The 21,060-nt window shown below is 43.7% G+C and overlaps 1 protein-coding gene across 6 annotated transcripts in view; it reads right to left on the bottom strand.

Moving 5' to 3' along the window:
* EML4 (EMAP like 4) overlaps positions 1-21,060 on the bottom strand; it is a 239,149-nt gene that overhangs the window by 29,310 nt on the left and 188,779 nt on the right. For all 6 annotated transcript variants that reach the window (XM_040351522.1, XM_040351517.1, XM_040351519.1 and 3 more), the window contains 6 exons: positions 16,945-17,068; positions 14,353-14,502; positions 14,191-14,260; positions 12,946-13,056; positions 11,570-11,665; positions 10,081-10,215 (listed from right to left, as the gene is read on the bottom strand). In XM_040351522.1, the coding sequence (XP_040207456.1) occupies positions 10,081-10,215; positions 11,570-11,665; positions 12,946-13,056; positions 14,191-14,260; positions 14,353-14,502; positions 16,945-17,068 (686 nt within the window). The remainder of the gene's footprint in view (positions 1-10,080; positions 10,216-11,569; positions 11,666-12,945; positions 13,057-14,190; positions 14,261-14,352; positions 14,503-16,944; positions 17,069-21,060) is intronic.

Here is a 21,060-nt window from a genome sequence, read left to right as displayed (position 1 = left end):
AGATTTCTAGTGTCTCCCAACTCGCTTTGGTTCTTCTCACTGACTGCTACGTCACTACAAGACACATAGCGACATAGGAGTCGGCAGATCAATTAACTGAGAACAGTAGGGTTGCATTGGCGCCGATAGTAAGCATTTGCAGGAGAACTCGTACTAAATGCTCCGATACCTTTGCGGTGCAATTTGAGCCCATAAAAAACTAACGGAATTAAATTGCACGGCAAAGAATCGAATGCGATTTGAACAGGAATGTTTTGCGATTTCTTTCTGAATCACATGTGGTTTCTGCCACTGCTCCTGTGTGAACCCAGTCTTTTCAAAGTGATTTCAGCCTGGGTTCACATAGGAGTGGTGCAAGAAACCACACGTGATTCAGAAAGGAATCCCACCACATTATTATTATTTAGGTACTTGTATAGTGCCGTCAATTTTACGCAGCGCTTTACGTATACATTGTACATTCACATCAGTCGCTACCCTCAAGGAGCTTACAATCTAAGGTCCCTAACTCACATTTATATACTAGGGCCAATTTAGGCAGAAGCCAATTAAAGGGTCACTAAAGGAATTTTTTTTTTTTTTTTGCTGAAATGACTGTTTATTGGGTATAGAGACATAAAAGTTAACTGATTGCTTTTAAAAATGATTCAAAATTGTATTTAATCCATCATATAATGTGCCTTTAGTTTCACTTTCGGTTTTAAAGGACATACATGAAGTTCCGGGTGAGAGGTGAGTCGGGAAGACTCACAGAACAAAAACAAACAAATCCAGGGCAGTGTTTTGTTTTTAAAATGAATCTGATTGGTTCTGAGGAGTTTTAAACACACAGTAATGACAGCTTAGACCACCGTGAAAATCTCCCAGTATGATGGTTATAAGGAAACAGGCAACCAGGAAGTGTGGAGATCACTGCAGAATTACAGCTACTTCAAAGCAAAAACGAACAATGAGGACATGAAACCAGTACTGCAGTAAGGTAAAGGAAGCCATTTAGCTAAAAAAAATGTTTCCTTTAGTGACCCTTTAACCTTCCAGCATGTCTTTGGAGTACATTCCTGTTCAAATCACATGCAATTGTTTGCAGTGCGATTTGAGCCTATTCATTTTGTCTGGGCTCAAAATCGCACTGCAAAGGTATTGGTATGTAATCTGTAACGGCGAGTACTTGGGCACAAGTATCGTACTAGTACTCACCAATATAAAGGTATTGGGGCAACCCTAGAGAACAGCACATTACCAGGAAAATTACCTCCCTAGAAAGGGGAGGTGTCGGCTTCTTTCCAATAATGCAAAAATCAGCTGTGCAGTGGGATAGGTGATTATTTACTTGCAGGAGACCTTTGGAACGTATTTCAGTTATAGGGTGGCATTAATCGGGATTACATACATTAGCTTACAAGAGTGAGTACACCCCTCACATTTTTGTAAATATTTTATTATATCTTTTCATGTGACAACACTGAAGAAATGACACTTTGCTACAATGTAAAGTAGTGAGTGTACAGCTTGTATATCAGTGTAAATGAATGCCATTAATGTCTAAACAGCTGGCAACAAAAGTGAGTACACCCCTAAGTGAAAATGTCCAAATTGAACCCAATTAGCCATTTCCCTGGTGTCATGTGACTCATTAGTGTTACAAGGTCTCAGGTGTGAATGGGGAGCAGGAGTGTTCAATTTGGTGTTATTGCTTTCACTCTCTCATACTGGTCACTGGAAGTTCAGCATGGGAACTCTTGAGGATCTGAAAAAAAGAATTGTTGCTCTACATAAAGATGGCCTAGGCTATAAGAAAATTGCCAAGACCCTGAAACCGAGTTGCAGCACGGTGGCCAAGACCATACAGCGGTTTAACAGGACAGGTTACACTCAGAACAGGCCTTGCCATGGTCGACCAAAGAAGTTGAGTGCACGTACTTGGCGTCATATCCAGAGTTTGTTTGGGAAAAAGGGATTTTTAATACAGCTTACCTGTAAAATCCTTTTCTTGGAGTACATCACGGGACACAGAGCGGCATATTCATTACTATATGGGTTATATGGAGTACCTTCAGGTGTTGACACTGGCAATCTTCAAACAGGAAATGCCCCTCCCTATATAACCCCCTCCCATAGGAGGAGTACCTCAGTTTTGTAGCAAGCAGTATGCCTCCCAAAATGGTCCCCAAAAAAGAGGGGTGGGAGCTCTGTGTCCCGTGATGTACTCCAAGAAAAGGATTTTACAGGTAAGCTGTATTAAAAATCCCTTTTTCTTTATCGTACATCACGGGACACAGAGCGGCATATTCATTACTATATGGGATGTCCCAAAGCAATGCTCACAATGAGGGGAGGGAGAACATCTCCAAGACAAAGGATTTAATTTAGAGAAATACTCAAATCATAATAAATCCAACTTAGTTGAGAAAAATAATCTTAAATTTTAAATTTAACTCAAAAAAGAGGAGCCCCCGGAATCCGAGGGTCTCAAACTGCAGCCTGCAGCACTGCCTGCCCGAAGGCAGTATCAGTATTCCTTCTTACGTCCAACTGGTAGAATTTTGTAAACGTGTGGACAGAAGACCAGGTTGCCGCCTTGCAAACTTGAGCCATAGAGATCTGGTGGTGTGCTGCCCAGGAGGCGCCCATGGCCCTAGTAGAATGAGCCTTTAATGATACTGGAGGAGGCAACCCTTTCAAGCCGTAGGCCTGAGTGATTAATTGCTTAATCCACCTAGAAATGGTGGACTTTGCAGCTGCCTGCCCCTTCTTGGGCCCATCCGGTAATATGAACAGCACATCTGTTTTCCGGATCTTCTTTGTAGCTTTAAGATAGGCCTTCATGGCCCTGACGATATCCAAGGTATGCAGCAACCCTTCCTTTCTGGAAGTAGGTTTAGGGAAGAAGGATGGTAATACCAAATCCTGGTTCAAATGAAAACTGGATACAACCTTCGGTAGGAAGGAAGGATGAGGGCGGAGAACGACCCTGTCCTTGTGAAAAATAAGATATGGTTCCTTACAGGATAAGGCCGCCAGTTCCGATACTCTTCTTGCGGAAACTATGGCGACCAAAAATACTAACTTCCTTGTCAGTAAAACCAAAGGAATTTCAGCCAACGGCTCAAACGGTTGTTTCTGTAAACTTGACAGAACAAGGTTTAAATCCCACGGGCAAAGCGGGGATTTAACTGGAGGTTTAATACGTAAGACCCCTTGAAGGAAGGTCTTAACCAGCGAGTGGGTGGCCAGCGGCCGCTGAAACCACACTGACAGAGCAGAAATCTGTCCTTTGATTGTGCTTAATGCCAATCCTTTATCCACTCCTAGCTGGAGAAAACTTAAAACTCTATCAATGGTGAATTTGCGAGAAAGCCATCGCTTGGACTCACACCAGCCTACATAGGCCTTCCAGACCCTGTAATAAATCACCCTAGAGACCGGTTTCCTGGCTCTGATTAGGGTAGAGATTACTTTCTGAGACAGACCTCTACCCCTGAGAATCAGGGATGCCGTAAGGCAGGGTGGAGGATCGGACCTTGCGATAGCAGGTCTGGCCGTAGAGGAAGAGTCCAAGGGTCTCCCACTACCATCTTTAGGATTAGTGAATACCATGCCCTTCTGGGCCATGCTGGAGCTACCAGGATGACTGGTATGTGCTCCACCCTGATCCTGCGCAGCAGGCGGGGTAGTAACTGGAGCGGGGGAAATACATAAAGTAGTCTGAACTGATGCCAAGGGCAAACCAGCGCATCGGTTCCGCAGGCCATCGGATCCCTTGAGCGGGATATGAACCTGTCTAGTTTCTTGTTGAGTCTTGATGCCATGACGTCCACGTCCGGCACTCCCCATCTCTGGCAGAGTGTCTGAAAGACCTGTGGATGTAGAGACCATTCCCCCGGCAACAGAGTCTGGCGACTTAAAAAGTCCGCCTGAAGGTTGTCCACTCCTGGAATGAATATCGCCGATATGCAGGGCACATGAGCTTCTGCCCATAGGAGAATCAAGCTCACCTCTCTCTGAGCGGCTTGACTCTTGGTTCCCCCTTGGTGATTTATGTATGCCACTGCTGTGGCATTGTCCGATTGAATTCTCACCGGGAACCCCTGCAACTTGGACGTCCAAGCCCTGAGGGCTAGTCGAGCTGCTCTGAGCTCCAAGATGTTGATGGGCAATTGCTTCTCTAGCTTTGCCCAAGTGCCTTGGCGAGTGCAACCATCCAAAATTGCTCCCCAGCCTGTTAGGCTGGCGTCTGTGGTTACTATCTTCCAAGCCACTGGGCTGAAAGACTTCCCCTTCAGTAGATTCTGAGGGTCTAACCACCAACACAGACTTTGTCGGACTCTTGATGAGAGCGGCAAAGGGATATCTAAGGCCTGTGGCCTCCTGCTCCAGGCTGACAGGATGGCTGCCTGGAGGATGCGAGTGTGGCTCTGGGCGTACGGTACCGCCTCGAATGTGGCCACCATCTTGCCTAGTAACCGCATACATAGGCGAACAGTTGGTTCCTTCTTGCTTAGAACCAGTAGAATTAATTCCTTGATGGCTTTGACTTTTATCAGAGGCAGAAACACCCTCTGTTGTTCTGTGTCTAATCTCATGCCGAGATATTCCAACTGCCTTGTGGGCTGGAATGCTGATTTTTCTCGATTTAGGACCCAGCCGAACCTCTCGAGGTACTGAACTGTGAGGGCCACTGCTTGTTTCAAGCCAGGAGACGAGTGATCTATGACTAGGAGGTCGTCCAGGTATGCTAGGATTGTGACCCCTTGAATCCTTAGATTGGCTAGGATTGGAGCTAGGACCTTCGTGAACACCCGGGGGGCCGTAGCCAACCCGAAGGGAAGCGCCATGAATTGGAAATGACGTAGAGCCACCGAGAAGCGTAGAAATCTTTGATGTGGCTGGTAAACTGGAACATGAAGGTAAGCATCCTTTATGTCTATGGATGCCATAAAATCGTCCTTCTGAAGTGCGGCAACTGCTGACCGCACGGATTCCATCCGAAATGAGCGGACCTTTAGGTATGCATTTACCATTTTTAAGTCCAAAATTGGCCTGACATCGCCGTTGGGCTTTGGGATAATGAATAGGTTGGAGTAGAAACCTAGCCCCTGTTCTTGGACTGGTACCTCTACTATTACCTCCTGAGAGAGTAGATGATTCAATGCCGCTATTAATGCGGCTCCCTTCTTCGGATCGTTTGGTACTCTTGACTCCTGAAAATGAGGAGGAGGAAACTTTAGGAAGTCTAGTTTGTAGCCTGTAGCCACGGAGGACCGTACCCATTTGTCGGGAATGCTGGCCTCCCAAACCTCTGTAAAGAGACGCAGTCTTCCCCCCACCTTCGAGGGTGGGGGCGCCCCTTCATAAGGCCGGCTTGGGGGCTGGCTTTGCTGGCTTGCGAAACCACTGCTTCTTGCCTGCGCCGGCCTGTCCCTGCGACTTGTTAAAATTTGCTTTCGCAGGAGGCCGTCGATACTGTTTGGTATTGGAGGGCCCCTGCCCAGGGGAGTACTGTCGTTTAAACGCAGGCCCCCGAAACTTCCTCTTGGTGGGCAAAAGAGTACTTTTTCCGCTTGAAATGGTCTGGATGTATTTGTCCAGGTCTTCTCCGAAGAGTCGTCCTCCATGGAAGGGAAACCCTACCAGGAGCTTCTTGCATGGGGGCTCTGCCTCCCAGCTCTTTAACCATAAGAGTCTTCTCATATGGATAAGGGATAATGATAGGCGTGACGCTTGCTGGATCGAATCCTTAATCGCATCTACCGTAAATCGTATGGCCCTAGGGACGTCCGAAAATTCTTCTGCCTGCTGGGCAGGAATAAGTTTAAGCATCTGCTTAGCTTGATCCGATAATGCTTGCGCAACCCCAATTGCAGCCACAGCTGGCTGCACTACTGCCCTTGCAGTAGTGAAGGAGGTTTTCAGTAGCGTTTCCAAGCGTTTATCAACCGGATCCTTGAACACCTGTATGTTTTCTACAGGGCATGTTAAAGACTTGTTACATGAGATGGCTGCGTCTACAGCCGGGGCTGCCCATCTCTTGGAAAATTTCTCTTCCATAGGATATAAGGCAGAGAATCTCTTTGGTGGTACAAAGATTCTATCTGGCTTGGCCCAATCTTGGAACATAACTTCCTCTAGTAGAGGATGGATCGGAAAAACCGCATTGGTTTGAGGCGCTCTTAGTGAGCCTAAAGCTGAGACCGTTGATACTTGGAGATCTGGTACTGGCAAGTTGAACGTCCTATGGACCAAGTCTGTTAAAACTTGAACCCACCAGCTCTCCCCTTGGGAGGCTGCGCCAGACTCCTCCGTACCCGGATCCTCGATCCCTGAACCTACTTGGTCCTTGTCCAAGAGGTCTTCCCATTCCTCTGCGGAAGGGACCTCCTCGTCTGAGGGTTCACGCTCGGGCGACGGAGATCTATTCCGTTTTCTGCCCCGCATAGCCTTGGCTATCATTTTTTCCATTCTTTTTTCCATCTCCTTTAGAGAGGTGGACAGTACCTCGTCCGTGACCATCCTAGGGTTGGACTGACCCGTGCCAGCTCCAGCCCCAGATCCCGATGGTCTCACCAAGGCTCCTTCTGGGGAAAGTAGCGGTAAGACTTTGTCCGAGACCCCGGACCCTCTGGGGGAATCCCCACCTTTTGTACCCTCCGAACCAGATGCCATGGTACAATACCGAGGTACGCCCGCTACTTAATGGTGTTTTGGGAAAATAAATAGTTGTTGCCCACAAACCCTTTCTGGGGAAAAAAATGCCTTTCCTTATTAATCTTGGCTTATTTTTTTTTTTTTTTTTTTTTTTTTAAACCAAAGAAAGAAAAACCATTCTGTCCCCCTTAGTAGTATTTGCCAATAAAAACTGCTGAAAAGAAAAAGAAAAAAGAAACCCTATCTTTAGGGTGAAAGACAGTCTGTTTGAAGACTGTAATACTTTTCTTTGGCCACTGTGTGTCCTCGGCGCCCCACTCTGCCGCTCCGGTCCTTCCTCTCTCAGTTCCAACACATCACTGAGCTGGGAACTCTTTTGGAAGGGCCGCCCCTTCCTTTTACCTACGGGCCCGCCCTTCCCCTTCAGAAAAACGGCGCGAAATTGCGCCCATATCACGGGGACGCGCGCGCGCGCCCGCCGCGGGGGGGGGGGGAGGCCCACACGAGGAGGTCAGAGGCTGATCCTGCCGTCCAGGCCAGGATCCACAGAGCGGCATTTATCTGTCTGCAGCAACCGCCTGGACCTCTCTGAGCAGGCTTGCAGGTAAGAGCATTCACTCCCTTTACATAAGAAACCTCAATAGATTCCCAGGGGCTTCTCTTAAAGAGAATTGTCACTATACACACAGGCCCTTTTCAATGCTACTAGCACCAGTTGCAATACTACCAGGGAGGTCACAATTATGGGGATTATACACATATATAGTCATCCTATCTTTAAGATATGTGACTCACCTTGCCAGATGCAGCGCATAAACCATAGGCATGTCCCACTGTGACCTTCCCCCAGACAAAACCTGCTGCGAACCAAGTTCCGCAAGTTTCCCCTTCACTTACCTGCTCCATGCCGCAGGACTTTGCACAGCAAGAGGTCCAATCTTCCCCCATCTCCGTGGGGCGTCTAGACCTTCAGGCCCTGGGTTCCTATGAAGGATCCACTGTCCTGGGCCCATATAGCACCCTGGCAACAGAAACATTAGGCCCCCAAAGGTTTCTAAGTTCTGGGCCCAGGGTCCAGCTCTCTGTGACAGAAAGCATTATGGGCTATACCCCAATGGTTTGGGGTCCGGTTACTGACCACTTTAGCACTGAGGCCTTTGGACAGAACCGGTTAGCCCACCTTAATCCCAAGGATGTGGAGGCAAGCTAAACCATGACCAACACCTAAGACACTGGCGTAAAAACTGAGGTACTCCTCCTATGGGAGGGGGTTATATAGGGAGGGGCATTTCCTGTTTGAAGATTGCCAGTGTCAACACCTGAAGGTACTCCATATAACCCATATAGTAATGAATATGCCGCTCTGTGTCCCGTGATGTACGATAAAGAAATAGACGTATGAGTGCTGCCAGCATTGCTGCAGAGGTTGAAGGGGTGGGATCAGCCTGTCAATGCTCAGACCATACACCACACACTGCATCAAATTGGTCTGCATGGCTGTCATTCCAGAAGGAAGCCTCTTCTAAAGATGATGTACAAGAAAGCCTGCAAACAGTTTGCTGAAGATAAGGAGATATGGATTACTGGAACCATGTCCTGTGGTCTGATGAGACCAAGATAAACTTATTTGGTTTCAGATGGTGTCAAGTGTGTGTGGCGGCAACCAGGTGAGGAGTACAAAGACAAGTGTGTCTTGCCTACAGTCAAGCATGGTGGTGGGAGTGTCATGGTCTGGGGCTGCATGAGTGCTGCCGGCACTGGAGAGCTACAGTTAATTGAGGGAACCATGAATGCCAACATGTACTGTGACATACTGAAGCAGAGCATGATCCCCCTTTCTTTCGGAGACTGGGCCGCAGGGCAGTATTCAAACATGATAACGACCCCAAACACACCTGCAAGACAACCACTGCCTTGCCAAGAAGCTGAAGGTAAAGGTGATGAACTGGCCAAACATGTCTCCAGACCTAAACCCTATTTAGCATCTGTGGGGCATCCTCAAATGGAAGGTGGAGGGGCGCAAGGTCTGTACCATCCACCAGCTCCGTGATGTTATCCTGGAGGAGTGGAAGAGGACTCTAGTGGCAACCTGTGAAGCTCTGGTGAAATCCATGCCCGAGAGGGTTAAGGCAGTGATGGAAAAAAATTGTGGCCACACAAAATATTGACACTTTGGGCCCAATTTGGACATTTTCACTTGGGGGTGTATTCACTTTTGTTGCCAGCGGTTTAGACATTAATGGCTGCTTGTTGAGTTATTTTGGGGGGGGGGGCAGCAAATTTACACTGTTATACAAGCTGTACACTCACTACTTTACATTGTTGTCACATGAAAAGATATAAAAAGATTTACGAACATGTGAGGGGTGTACTCACGTCCGAGATTCTGTATATTCCAAATATATATTTTGCAAGTACTTTTTTTACCCTTGTTTACAACCAAACTATCCAATCTTGCAACAAGAGACCAGTCTAAAAATTGGTCCTGTCAAGTCTGAGATTCCACTGAATTGTATTTGGGTCCCTTACTTTTTTTTAGCTTTTACAGGTTTCAACTTGGTGAGTTAATCATCATTTCTATGCCAATGATACTCCGCTATACATCCATACTATATCGGATTCTAATTTGTGTCTATTATCCAACTGTATCTGTGAAATGAAAACTTGTATGACTCAAAACTTTACTTCAACTAAACTGTGACAAGACTCAAATCATACGTATTGGGACCCCCTTTAAATTTTGTAAAACCAGTTCTTTAGCTCCGTTGATGGCATCATACTTGAACTTTGACTACCTGGATTCTAAAATACTAATGCTCACATCTACAAGACCATGCATGGCTCTGCACCCCATTATCTGAAATTTCATTACTCTGCATTCCCTCCTCTAAAAGAGGTCTTCTGAGTGTCCCTCAAACTTGCCTAAAGTCTCTGGAGGAAAGGGCCTTTGCTTGTTATTCCCAGGAATTCAAAAATTATATTTCCAAGAACAGATTCCCCTTCTTTAAACTCTTCCAAATCAAAACGTGAAAACTTTCTTTAGACAAGCCTTCAACCGAACTTGCTTTTTTGTTCCTTTACTTCAGTATCACTTGTGTTGGGTTCTTTTATAAAGTACTTAAGATACCTTTAGGACCGGTTCACACTGACGCGGCCTCAAATGTTGCGCCACTTCTTTAACAGACGTCAATTAAAGTCGTTCCAAAGTCACCACCCAAGCAGTGCAGGAACCTTCTACCAAGTTGGAGTCACTTGAGATGCCCCGATTAGAAAGGCTTCATTGCATTTAATGGGGTTCCACCTGTCAGACTTAGTCGTGGCAGTGTGAACCGGCCCATAAAGGAACAATATAAAATAAAAAGTTTATTATCGATGGGTTAGGGAAAAAAATAAACAATATTAATTTATTAAGTGACAAAGTGACAATCTGCTTACCCCAAAGATTCCCTGTTTCCTGGCCAAGGAACTGCCATTCCAGGTCCAGAAAAAGATGTGCGATTTGCCACAGGTCACTATCGTACTGGGGTCAGTTGGGTGGAATTCAACTGCCAAGACCACCTCATTCGTAGTCTACAAATATAACAATAGGAGAAGAGTTAACAGATACTGTACATGCCATGAACAAACAGGTTTAAAAGGAAGCAATTTAATAAGAACAGGCTCTCTAGTCTTGTCATCTATTCTTATATTCAGCATGCGACCTCAGAATTGTGGATATAAAAAATAATATAGCATATACAATTACTACACAAGCCATAGTGTAGGTTAAAGTGGTTGTAAACCTCCGACATGAAATAAGAACAAAGCATATATTCCTCCATATTGTTGTACTTGTCTCAATTCAAAGCACCAAGTGTCATTTCTGTCTGCTGCTTCGTTCCTCTGCCCTCAACATGAGTCACTTATCACAAGTATTTCTGACACCAAGAGAAAAATGGTGACAGGGGAGGGACCTCTGACAGATTGACAGTCTCAGCTCCGTTTTGTACACCTTTGGAGTAAACAATGCCTCCAAAAGAGGTGTAATTTCCTTATTGTATGTTTGACTCACTGATTTTTCCGGAAGTCTGCACCAAGCAGACCAAATGTACCAAACATTTTATTTTGAGGAGACCCTCCCTAAGGGTTACCTCTAAAGGGATGCAGAGACAGCAACGCGTCTCTTTAGAACATTAAAAGTGCATCAGGTGGCTATGATAAACAAGTTGCTCCTATTGAGAATTAGTATGCAAAAGACAGAGTTTTTTCTTTAGAGTAGGAACAGGACGGTATCTGCAACAAAGTTAATAGTATTAAAAATCCTTGCAATGTACATTGAGCACATAGGAGGGATTGCATTTTTCTCAACAAAAGTGGAGTAACTCTTTAATGCGCAATTATAGGCAAGTATTTACTGTCTGAAAACAGTCGCCCAGCAGGGGATTAACAGCTTTTGCTTTAATAATTTACTCTCCAGCACTAATGGCAGTAATTCTTTTTCACCACATACATAAGACAAAGTATGTAGAACACTGGCAGCAGGAACAAGTAGAGTAGTGCTGCATTAGAAGCGACACAGATGACTTAGAATCTTAGACCCTGACACTTTCATAGAGACAACTGCCCCTGGCTTGACTTGATTTCACAAGGACTACGGATGCAGCCCATGTTGTTGCAGTCCAACCGTATTTCACCTGCTCTACTGGTTTGGGGGGCACTGAAATAAAAAAAAGATAGCTGCAGTCCAATCAATGCAGACAACCTTCAGGAAGCCACCCCCACCTGTCTGCTTGCATGTGTACTGATCCATTCAGCTTAGTACCCTAAATCACAGTTCAGGAGGTGCTTGTTGGGGTCAGCACAACCTGCCAAGCATTTATTTTTCCATCCAATATAAAGCTAAAGTTTTAAGACCGCACTAAATCTTCTTAGCACTGGTCAATACCTTAATCTCTGCTACTTTCGACTTCTTCTGCCAGTCCCACACAGTCAACATATGTTCATTGGAGTCGTCGATGACCGCCAAGTGTGACCCCGAATCCTTAAAAAAAAAAAAAAAAAAAAGGCATTTAACACTTGCATAAACATTCCATGAAGACTTTACCTCTGTGGACATGCTCACTGATGACAGACAAACAGAGGTGGCACTGGAAATTATACAGGGCTAGATTTACGTCATTTGTACAGGATAGCAATTACTTTTTTTTTTTTAATAATGCACATATGTTTTGGTGGTCAATAATGCAATATATGCAATAATTTACAGGAGAAAATTTCAAATCAACTGAATCAAAAATGACTAGAATAAAAAAGGCTTCCTGACCTTGGGAAAAGTTAGCAGAAAAGTCAGCGAGCCACTGCATCCTAATTGACAGCTATGGAACTTCCTGCACAGGGATGCATGAACACCTGTGCATCCCCATGCGGGTATACACGGCCCTCACACGGGACAGGAATGTGTCTGCTCTGTGTGAATCAACAAAGTTATTTTTACACTGGTGTAAATCTGACCAAAATGTTAAAAAACTTTTTTAAGGCCAAGTTCACCTTTCTGAACATGTTACACCTGTTCTTAGGGTGACAGCAGGCAGGGGATCTTCTCCCTACACCCACTGTCACAATATGAAAACAGCACGGCCATGTGGGGCTGAATCATTAATTCATAGTTTCTTGTGAATGAACAGACTACAAGTACAGTCAGCGATTGCAGCTGATGGCTTGTAGTTCTCGATGGACTGTGAAGGCACTGATAAGCGCTCTCAGGGTTCATTGGTCTTCCTGCTCTCAAGTAACTGCCTGCGTCAGAAGTATGAGCAGACAGCTATCCGGAGAGTCTGCATGAGCCCAATATTGCACTTGTGATCTACTGATCGTGGGTGAAATGCTCTGCAGGCTCCTTAGAAGAGGAAGAAAAAAAAAAAGTAAATGCGCACTTTTTACCTGCAGAAAAAGTGTGCATTTATTTTAATTTTTTTCAAAGGGTGAACTTATCCTTTAATACAGTCACATCTTTGATCAGTTGGCTGTGCATTGGCAGCAAAAGGATGCCCATAAACATTAGATAAAAGCCTTCCAAACTGGCTGTTTCAGCAGGCTGCATGATGATCTAATGTCTATCCTGCTCCTCCGCACAGACGCTAGTGAAGCCAATCAAGTTGCTAATGACATGACAAATATTGTATTTTGGGGAGCTGAAATAAAGTAAAAAAAAAAAAAAAAAAAAAAATGACATTTAAAGAAAAAAAAAAATCTACACTAAAAAATTGCAGTTAACTAATACCATTTGCATGTTTATCTTTCTACATATATGTAATATTTTACCGCTTTGGAGAAATGCAGACATCCAACACCCCGCTCAAAGGTCCCGAGGCCAATAACTTGCAAAGTAGACAAACTGACAGAGTCCCAGACTCGAACATGTGGTTGTAAAGGCTGTAAAATACATGAACATACAGTGAAAAAAATTAAATGCATTCCTGTATATTTAACAGTAGGCTGCTTTAATTAAAAATTTCAACATTTTTCAAAACAAGCAAGGTACAGTAATACATAACTAAATAGCTTTTATTGTGACTGCTCTAAACTGACAGAATTTTTTAACACTTTTAATTGGTGTGAATAGGTTTAAAAGCGAGCCAGCCACAACTGAGTGTAGCTGGAGGCATAGCATTATGGGTTATGGACATCCCATGGAACACTGGCCCTTCACATTCCCCTCCATACCTGGGTATTTCTTTTGGCTCTGAAGTTTGAGGGGTAAATCTTCTGAGGTCAAGTGGATAAATAAAATATATTGCTTTGCTCTGAATGGGCTAAACAGTTCTGCATTGAATTTGTAACACTAACAGATGTTTTCCCCCCTTTATTTGGCTATACGCATGTCTGAGCCTGATACAGTAGTTTGGGTATCAGGGGTCACCTGAAGTTGCTTTCTCCCATCACTATCAGCCATCTATAGGAGTATACATAACTATTTAAAAACAACAGGGGACCCAGAGTTAAGAAGTATGCAAAAAAAAAGTACAAGACTACCACTTGCTCACAAGTTTTTGTGTTTAAATTATATGACTGTACAAATATTTATCAATGTATTTATAGTATACTTTGTATATAACCTATATCAGGGGTCTCCAAACTTTTCAAACAAAGGGCCACTTTATTGTCCTTCAGACCTTAGGAGGGCCGGATTGTGGCGAGCGGGGGCAGAAAATGTCCCGGGCCCAACACCGGTGAGAATACATGTGTCCTCAGGGTTGGTGGTCAGTAGGAGGAGTAGGGCCCCTATTAGTAGGAGGAATAGTATACCATCATTGCTATCAATAGAATAAATAGTGCCCCCTTGTTGGTGTCAGTGGAAGGAATAGTGCCTCATATCAGTTGGAGGAATAGTGCCCCAAGGGCCGCATAAAGGCTAGTAAAGGGCCACATCTGGCCCTCGGTCCGCAGTTTGGAGACCCCTGACCTATATAGTCATCTATGATCATGCTGCAATGTAATATGTTGGAGGGGATACGGATAGGGGCCACAACTCAGACCTGGAAAAGAAAAGGCCGGACAGGTACTTACCCTTCCATCTTTGTCTACACCAGCAATCTGTCCGGTTGCTATTCTAATTTTGTCTGGATGAACGGCAATGCTATAGAGAGAAATTTTTATTAATTTTTTTAAAGTACTGTACTGTTTACAACAGACAGCCAAATAAGTTAATTTGAATGTGTAAAGTCTTACCATTTAACACAATCTGTGTGACCAAGATAATGGCGCTGAGTCCGCTCATCATAATTGAACAGTACTACAACAGATGCAATGAAATATACAATTTCCCCGGTAGGGAGAAGGTAAACATTGGCTCGACAGTCCCTCCCACGGTAACCATATCTTTACAACCTTCTGTTAAGGTCAACATACCACAAACTTTACAGAAAGCCACAGAAGAAATATTATATATGGTTAAAGTTTTTTTTTAGAGACATCTTAACAGCAAATTTACCAGTTTGCTAAAAAAAAAAAAAAACTTTCATTCATAAAAATGCTGTATTATCATTACAAATATGCAACATGCAGGTTTTGTTAGAACCAAAAGTTTCTCAGGTCACATGTTGCCGCTTACAGCTCATCTGTCTTTTGAAGCCGACCTTCTAACCGTCCCTCCTCTAGGCAACTTGCAGAAGTCCTACACCTTTCTTTGGGACTAGCAGCTTAGCAACCATACTATGGTAACAGCTGCCTTAGAAGAGCCAACTATACCTAAGGCCCCTTTCACACGGAATCTGCTTGCTCAGCGGGGGAATCGCTCCGCCGATTCCTGCTGAGCAGGCAGATGACGGGTCCCTCTCCGCTCACTGTGCAGAACGGACAGGGACCCAGGTCCGCTCTTCTCTATGGGGAAATGGGGTGGAAATGGGCCACCAGTCCGTTTTCATCCGATCTGCCAGACAGATGGAAAATAGGACCAGCAGCCGTCTGGATTTTGCGGGCAGGATCAGATCGGATAACAGTGGATGCCAGAGGACATGTGCCTTCATAGGGGAAGACTCCAAGGTTTAATAAGGTCTGCCTGAAAAACTTACAGGCAGGCCTGATCGGACAGCCTATGCGAAAGGGACCCAAGAGTCCAAAATCTAGTAAAGCTCTGCAAAGAAAAAAGCTTCCAGGTTTTCTGTCAAAGACTAATTGAACATGTTGAAGTTAGAAGTGGATTGGTTTCCATGCAGAGCTGCTCGCTCCAGATTTTGCACTTTAGTTTTAGTAAATCAACCCCAATATAAACAAATATAAATTTATTGCAGTCTGACTTTCTACTGTGGAGATTCACCATCGCTGCTTGTTCTGGTGACCAATAGAATACAGGCGGTCCCCAGGTTACAAACAAGATAGGGACAGAAGGATTGTTCTCAAGTGGAATCGGTTTGTAAGCTGAAACAGATACATTTTTTTTGGTGTAGCTTCAGCCAAAAAATCTATTTTTAAGATTTTGGGTTGCATAGGGAAGGGTTAACACCCCTGTAACAATTGTTTTGCTTTCTGTGCCCCTGTTCAGAAGATTTTCGCCTTACTTCCTGTACCAATGACAATTGTATTTTGAAAATTTTAAGTCATTGTGGAAACAAGACTTGGTGATAAAGCATCAGTGGAGACACCTTTTTCCCATGATGGTTCCTACAGGAGTGAATTTCCCTTCCTAGGGGTGGATTTCCTCTCACTTCCTGTTGACTCCCTTTGTTTGCAAGTAGGATTCGTTTGCAAGTCAGATGTTTGTAACTAGGGGACCGCCAGTATCCAGAAAGTGAGCGCAGCGGTAATGGATTAGACAGTATATAAATCACACAAAACTGGCAGGTCACAAACTTCGGGGACCAAGTGAGAAAACACACCAAAGATGCATTCTGGAATGCCTGCATTGTAAATAAGGTCAGTGGGAAGCATGAGAAAATTTAGGAAAAAACAGGAATCATTCAATTTCAATCAGTTGTTTATTCACAAAGTCAATATGAAGTTTTAAAAAAAAAAAAAAGAAAAAAAAAAACGAACCATTCCACAGAGCCAACTAGCATACCCAGGTTTTAAGTTACAGGTTGTGGATGACTCGCATGCCATGTCCCGGGAGAAGGGGCTCAATATATGTGTGGTATGCTGCAAAATTTTCTCCAGCAGCTGCCGGAAAACACTGGAGGGGTGAAACCAGCGCCACAAGGGGTTGCAGCGATTGAGCTGGAAGTGATACCGTCTGCTGTAAAGAATCCCCACCACTGGAACACAGGAAGGCTGATCGGCGGGGCTGGAAATGACGTGGTGACACAAACGCGACTGAAGGGCGATGGGAAAACTTCCAATGATGACACTTATTCCAGTGACAACTGTATAAGACAGGATTTTCTCGTTTTAGAGTTGGTGTTTTTGGAACAGGAAGGGAAGAGAAATGTATCCAACTGGACGAAGACAGAAACATATAATAGAAAAACCTGCAGGTTTTGACTATTTCCTATTCTAACCCCCAAAATGATACAATTATAGTTTACTAGACAAAGCTTTGACCAATTAGTACAATTCATAGCTGTGCGACTTCAAGTAGCACTAACGTCAAAGTAGCCTCTGTACTACTTTGATGCAAGTTACACTGGCATTCCCTAAAATCACGACGGCAAACATTTTTGGATGTTTTCATTTTCTGTCCCTCTCTCTGAATATGGTAACCTGGGCAAAAGGAGGGGACGACTCATTTTAGTGGGGAAACAGCAATAAAATTCTACCAAGTGTTTACCTTTTTCCAACAACTGACATGCTATCTATGAGGACCAAATATACGACAATTAAGGATACACCCACTCCAGTTTTAACTTCTCTGGTGGCAGTTCTGTTCTTATGTCTTCATAGCTCTCCACATCCGAAGGAATGAACATTGTGATTGGTCGACCTCGCATAAACATTTTTATGTATTCTCCTTCTGCAGAGACAAAATATTTCACATGTTGTCAAACAGCGTTCACAGATCTGAGAGCAATATGCCATCCAAGGAGCTAATGTTGGCTCTGCTGCCTCCAGAGCTTAAGCGGCTGTTTGGAAGGCCACGCCAATATCCAAAAAAGAAGAACATTTTATGTATTTACTGTATCAATATGGTTTCTATATATTTAAAATCCTTCCCTGGGCAATTTTACTGCTCTGCGTTGATTGAAAGAGCTAGGCAGTATTAATTACTGAGAATAAAGTGGGCTTGAACAGCTAAGCACAGCAATCAGTAATCAGATGTGTATAAAACATTTCATTGGGGTAAAGCCATTTTGTATTTTACGGTTGGACTTTAATTTTGTAGGTCTTCAGCTCTCCATAAGATTTGAGCACTCTGTAGCTCGCCTATAATCAATTTTTTTTTTTTTCTCAGGTTAACAGAAAAGTAAAATTAACCTTAATATACATTCTAAATCTACTTCAGATAAGAGTCAATACTCCTCACATGTGATGTCAATGGGTCCCTTTCCTGAAGGTTGTATTGTGCAACATCCTCTCAAACTGCTTAAAGTGAAATACATCGAAGGTGCAAATACTTATACTAGTGTCCCCTCTGCCCCCAGCTGCCCTTTCTAGTCTTCGAATATTCACCTGTCCCCAAGTTAGCAAGATATTGCCCACAAAGCTGCAGAATCACAAAAAATCCTCACAGTCGGGCTCACACATGCACTGGGCAGCCCGCTATTCAATTCTATAGAGAGAATTTCTTAGATTAAAAATAAAGAAATAAAAATAAGGAGCTTATGTCACCTTCAGTTATTTTAAATTCAATGACCAAATTTTGACAATATTGTCTGGATCCCTAAATTTCAGCTAGGCTGAAAGTTTCATTTAGATATTATTTTTACTTGGAGAATACAGAATGCACCACTTATCTTTTTAAGCGTTATTAAATCCTCCTTTTATTTAAAACAACAAACATGTCATATATACCTGCTCTGTGCAATTGTTTTGCACAGAGCACCACCGATCCTCTTCTAGGGTCCCCCGCTGGCTCTTCTAGTTACTCACCTTTCACCGAGTGCCCCCATAGAAAGCCGCTTCTTGCAGGACTCATGCAGGCTCGTTCCCAAGCTTTTATTGGCACACACAGCCCCACCATAAAACTTGATTGACAGGAGCAGAAGCCAATGGCTAAGCACAGTACAGCATTGAAAGTAAAAAAAAAAACCTTAAGGCTTTAAAACAATGCACGAGCTTAAAGGAACCTATTTAGAGAATAAAAAACAAACCTTTACAACCCTTTTAAGAACAGGAAGTCACCAGCGCCCTCATTGTTCATTACGCACTACAAGCTGTCAGCCGAAATGTCTGGCGGTACTTGTAGGCACCCACTCCCATGAAACTGCCACACTGCCATGCCATTTTCAAATTGTGACAGTGGGTGGGGAGAGAATATACCCCCCCCCCCCCCAAGTCACAGGGAGGGGGGATTGGGGGTACTGCAGATGCTGGAACATGTTCCACCTTAAAAATGGGTGGAATATGTAACATGGTCCAAAGGTGAACTTATCCTTTAAAGTGTTTTTTTTTTTTGGGTTAACAAATGGATATCCTTGTCCCCTAAAGCAGATTAAACAGCACAGTACTTATGCCGTGCAATCTGCCCCTCTCGAAACTAACAAAAAAAAACTTGGCTGAACCCGCCACTGGCTGTATCCCCCTCTATGTACTGACCATGATAATCAGGGCTGCTGAGCCCTGACCACCGTGGTCAGTGTACATCCCTCCGTCATCCGCAGCCCTACTCTCTCCCCCTCCTCACCCTCTCCTCCCTGTCAGCTACGTGTTGTGCGTCTCCGTCTTAGTAGAAATCAAAAACGTACAATGGTCACTGCCAGCCCTTCTATGATACTCAGGCATAGCACAATGTACATGTCCCTTCTAAAAACGAGGCTTGTAAAACCCATTTAGAGCCATCTTCAGGCCAGTCCCGTGACTCGCGACCGCTTTACATCTCTGAGACAGGGCTTCTGTGGAAGGGTCTGAGCAGCCACGTGATCTCCCCAGCTGACGTCAGAGGGAGATCTCAGCCCCTCCTGCAGAAGCCATGAAATGGAGCTGAAAAGCAGCCGCGAGTCACGTGACTGGCCTGAAGATCGCTCTAAATAATAGGTATTTACAAGCCTTGTATGCCTGAGTATAATAAAGGGGCTGGCAGGGATTTCTACTTGTGACTTAACACTTAAGGGCTTGTATCGGAGGCTTTGAGCCTGTGTCAGTGGCATCCGTTTGAGAGATAATTCATAATGCATGGAAATGACCATTTGACCTGCAGCTGGCCTCCTTCTGACCTGCATTTGATCTGCTTCAAGCAGGTTTTGTATTCCTATGGGCTTGTATGGAAATGCAAAATCTGTCCTTGGGAGTATAACTAAAAGTCCAAACTTATTTTAGATATGGATATAGTGGTAGCACTACTGTCAAATTGTTATTGCCGTCTGTTTCCCCTTTAGGGAGATTCACTTTAACTATCCTAAACCAGTTTCCTTTGCCATCTTCTGTTGAGTGTACAGGACAGGAAGTGAAGGAAAACTCCCTGATTGCACTCAGATGACAAATAACAGTAGTTACAACCTTACTTTAACCAAAAAGAAAACAACTTTAGATTTACTTTAAGGCTTCATTTCCACTGGCGTTTTTACAGCCACTTGTGTTAGCCTTTTTTTTACAGCTTAACGCCTGTCCACGTTTATTTTGTAAAAAAAAAAATATTTTTGTGAGCTGGAGCTCAAAAACGCCGCGGTAGCGTTTTTGAGCATTTGAGCGTTTAACGTCCGGCGTTTTTACAGCTCTACTCTGGAGCTTCAGAACGCCCTGGTCATGCGCTTTTTTTACAGCTCAAAAACGCCTATGCCATTTGAAGCTCAAAAACGCCTATGTGGGCATGATGCCATAGAATAACATGGACAGGCGTTTTTAAGCTGTAAAAAACGCTCAGAAAAGTGGCTGTAAAAACGCCAGTGGAAATGAAGCCTAATAAGACCGCAGAGAAAACTTATAGTAGCAACTAGATGCTATATAAATATAAAAAAAATATCTTACATTTTGAAAATGTAGTTGGCATTTGCATGCAAGTAAACAAACGTGAGCTTTCCACACCAGTGCAAATGGCAAAAGTGTGTAGTGATCACAGATGCACATTTGGTAGTATATATTATAATGGACCAGGATATTGAAAAGGCATCGGCTAGATATGGGCATTTATAATAAATCTGAATCTGCATCAGCATGCTGAAAAAAAAAATTGAAAAGGATTCATACTGACTGGAACATTTTTTATAATATAACATGTTGTTCTTAAACAGTTTCAGGTGTGTTTACAGCCTTAAACATCTCCATCTGGATCTACCGTAATAAATGTACTTTATGCTGCCTTTTTTCAACAAAAAGGGGAATTTTTTTTATTTTTTTTACTGTGGAACAGGAAGGTATGATTTGTGGGAAGATATTAGAAAATCTAACTTTTTGGACCTATGATTTAACAAACTGACATTTCAGACACAGTGGAAGGAGGGACATCTGACAGAAGAGCGCCAATGTTGAACAGTGCAAACCTGCCTTTTCCCACATGGGCAGGCCCAAATAATGACACAGGCCAACACACATTTTGGTGCCTCGAATGTTAGACCTGTTCCTCGGTAAATTTGGCCCGCTGATTCCAAAAATGGCCCCAATTATTTCCTAGCAGCTGTAATTTTGGAGATCCAGCATAAATGCCATATGCCTCTTGTCACCTGTCAAAAATCTGTTTACACGTGTGTAAAAAAACAGAAAGTAGCCAAAACCTCTATGGTGCTCGGTCTGCAAAATTAAAATATGAGTGGCAATATACACACACACACACACACACACACACACACACACACACACACTGCCTATATGCTCATAACTAAAATACAGTTAAAAACTTACACTTTAAAATCC

The sequence above is a fragment of the Rana temporaria genome, chromosome 4 (assembly GCF_905171775.1).
Source record: "Rana temporaria chromosome 4, aRanTem1.1, whole genome shotgun sequence".
Classification (NCBI taxonomy): domain Eukaryota; kingdom Metazoa; phylum Chordata; class Amphibia; order Anura; family Ranidae; genus Rana; species Rana temporaria.
Note: the sequence above shows the minus strand (reverse complement) of the source record. Positions and strands in the feature narration are given on the sequence as shown.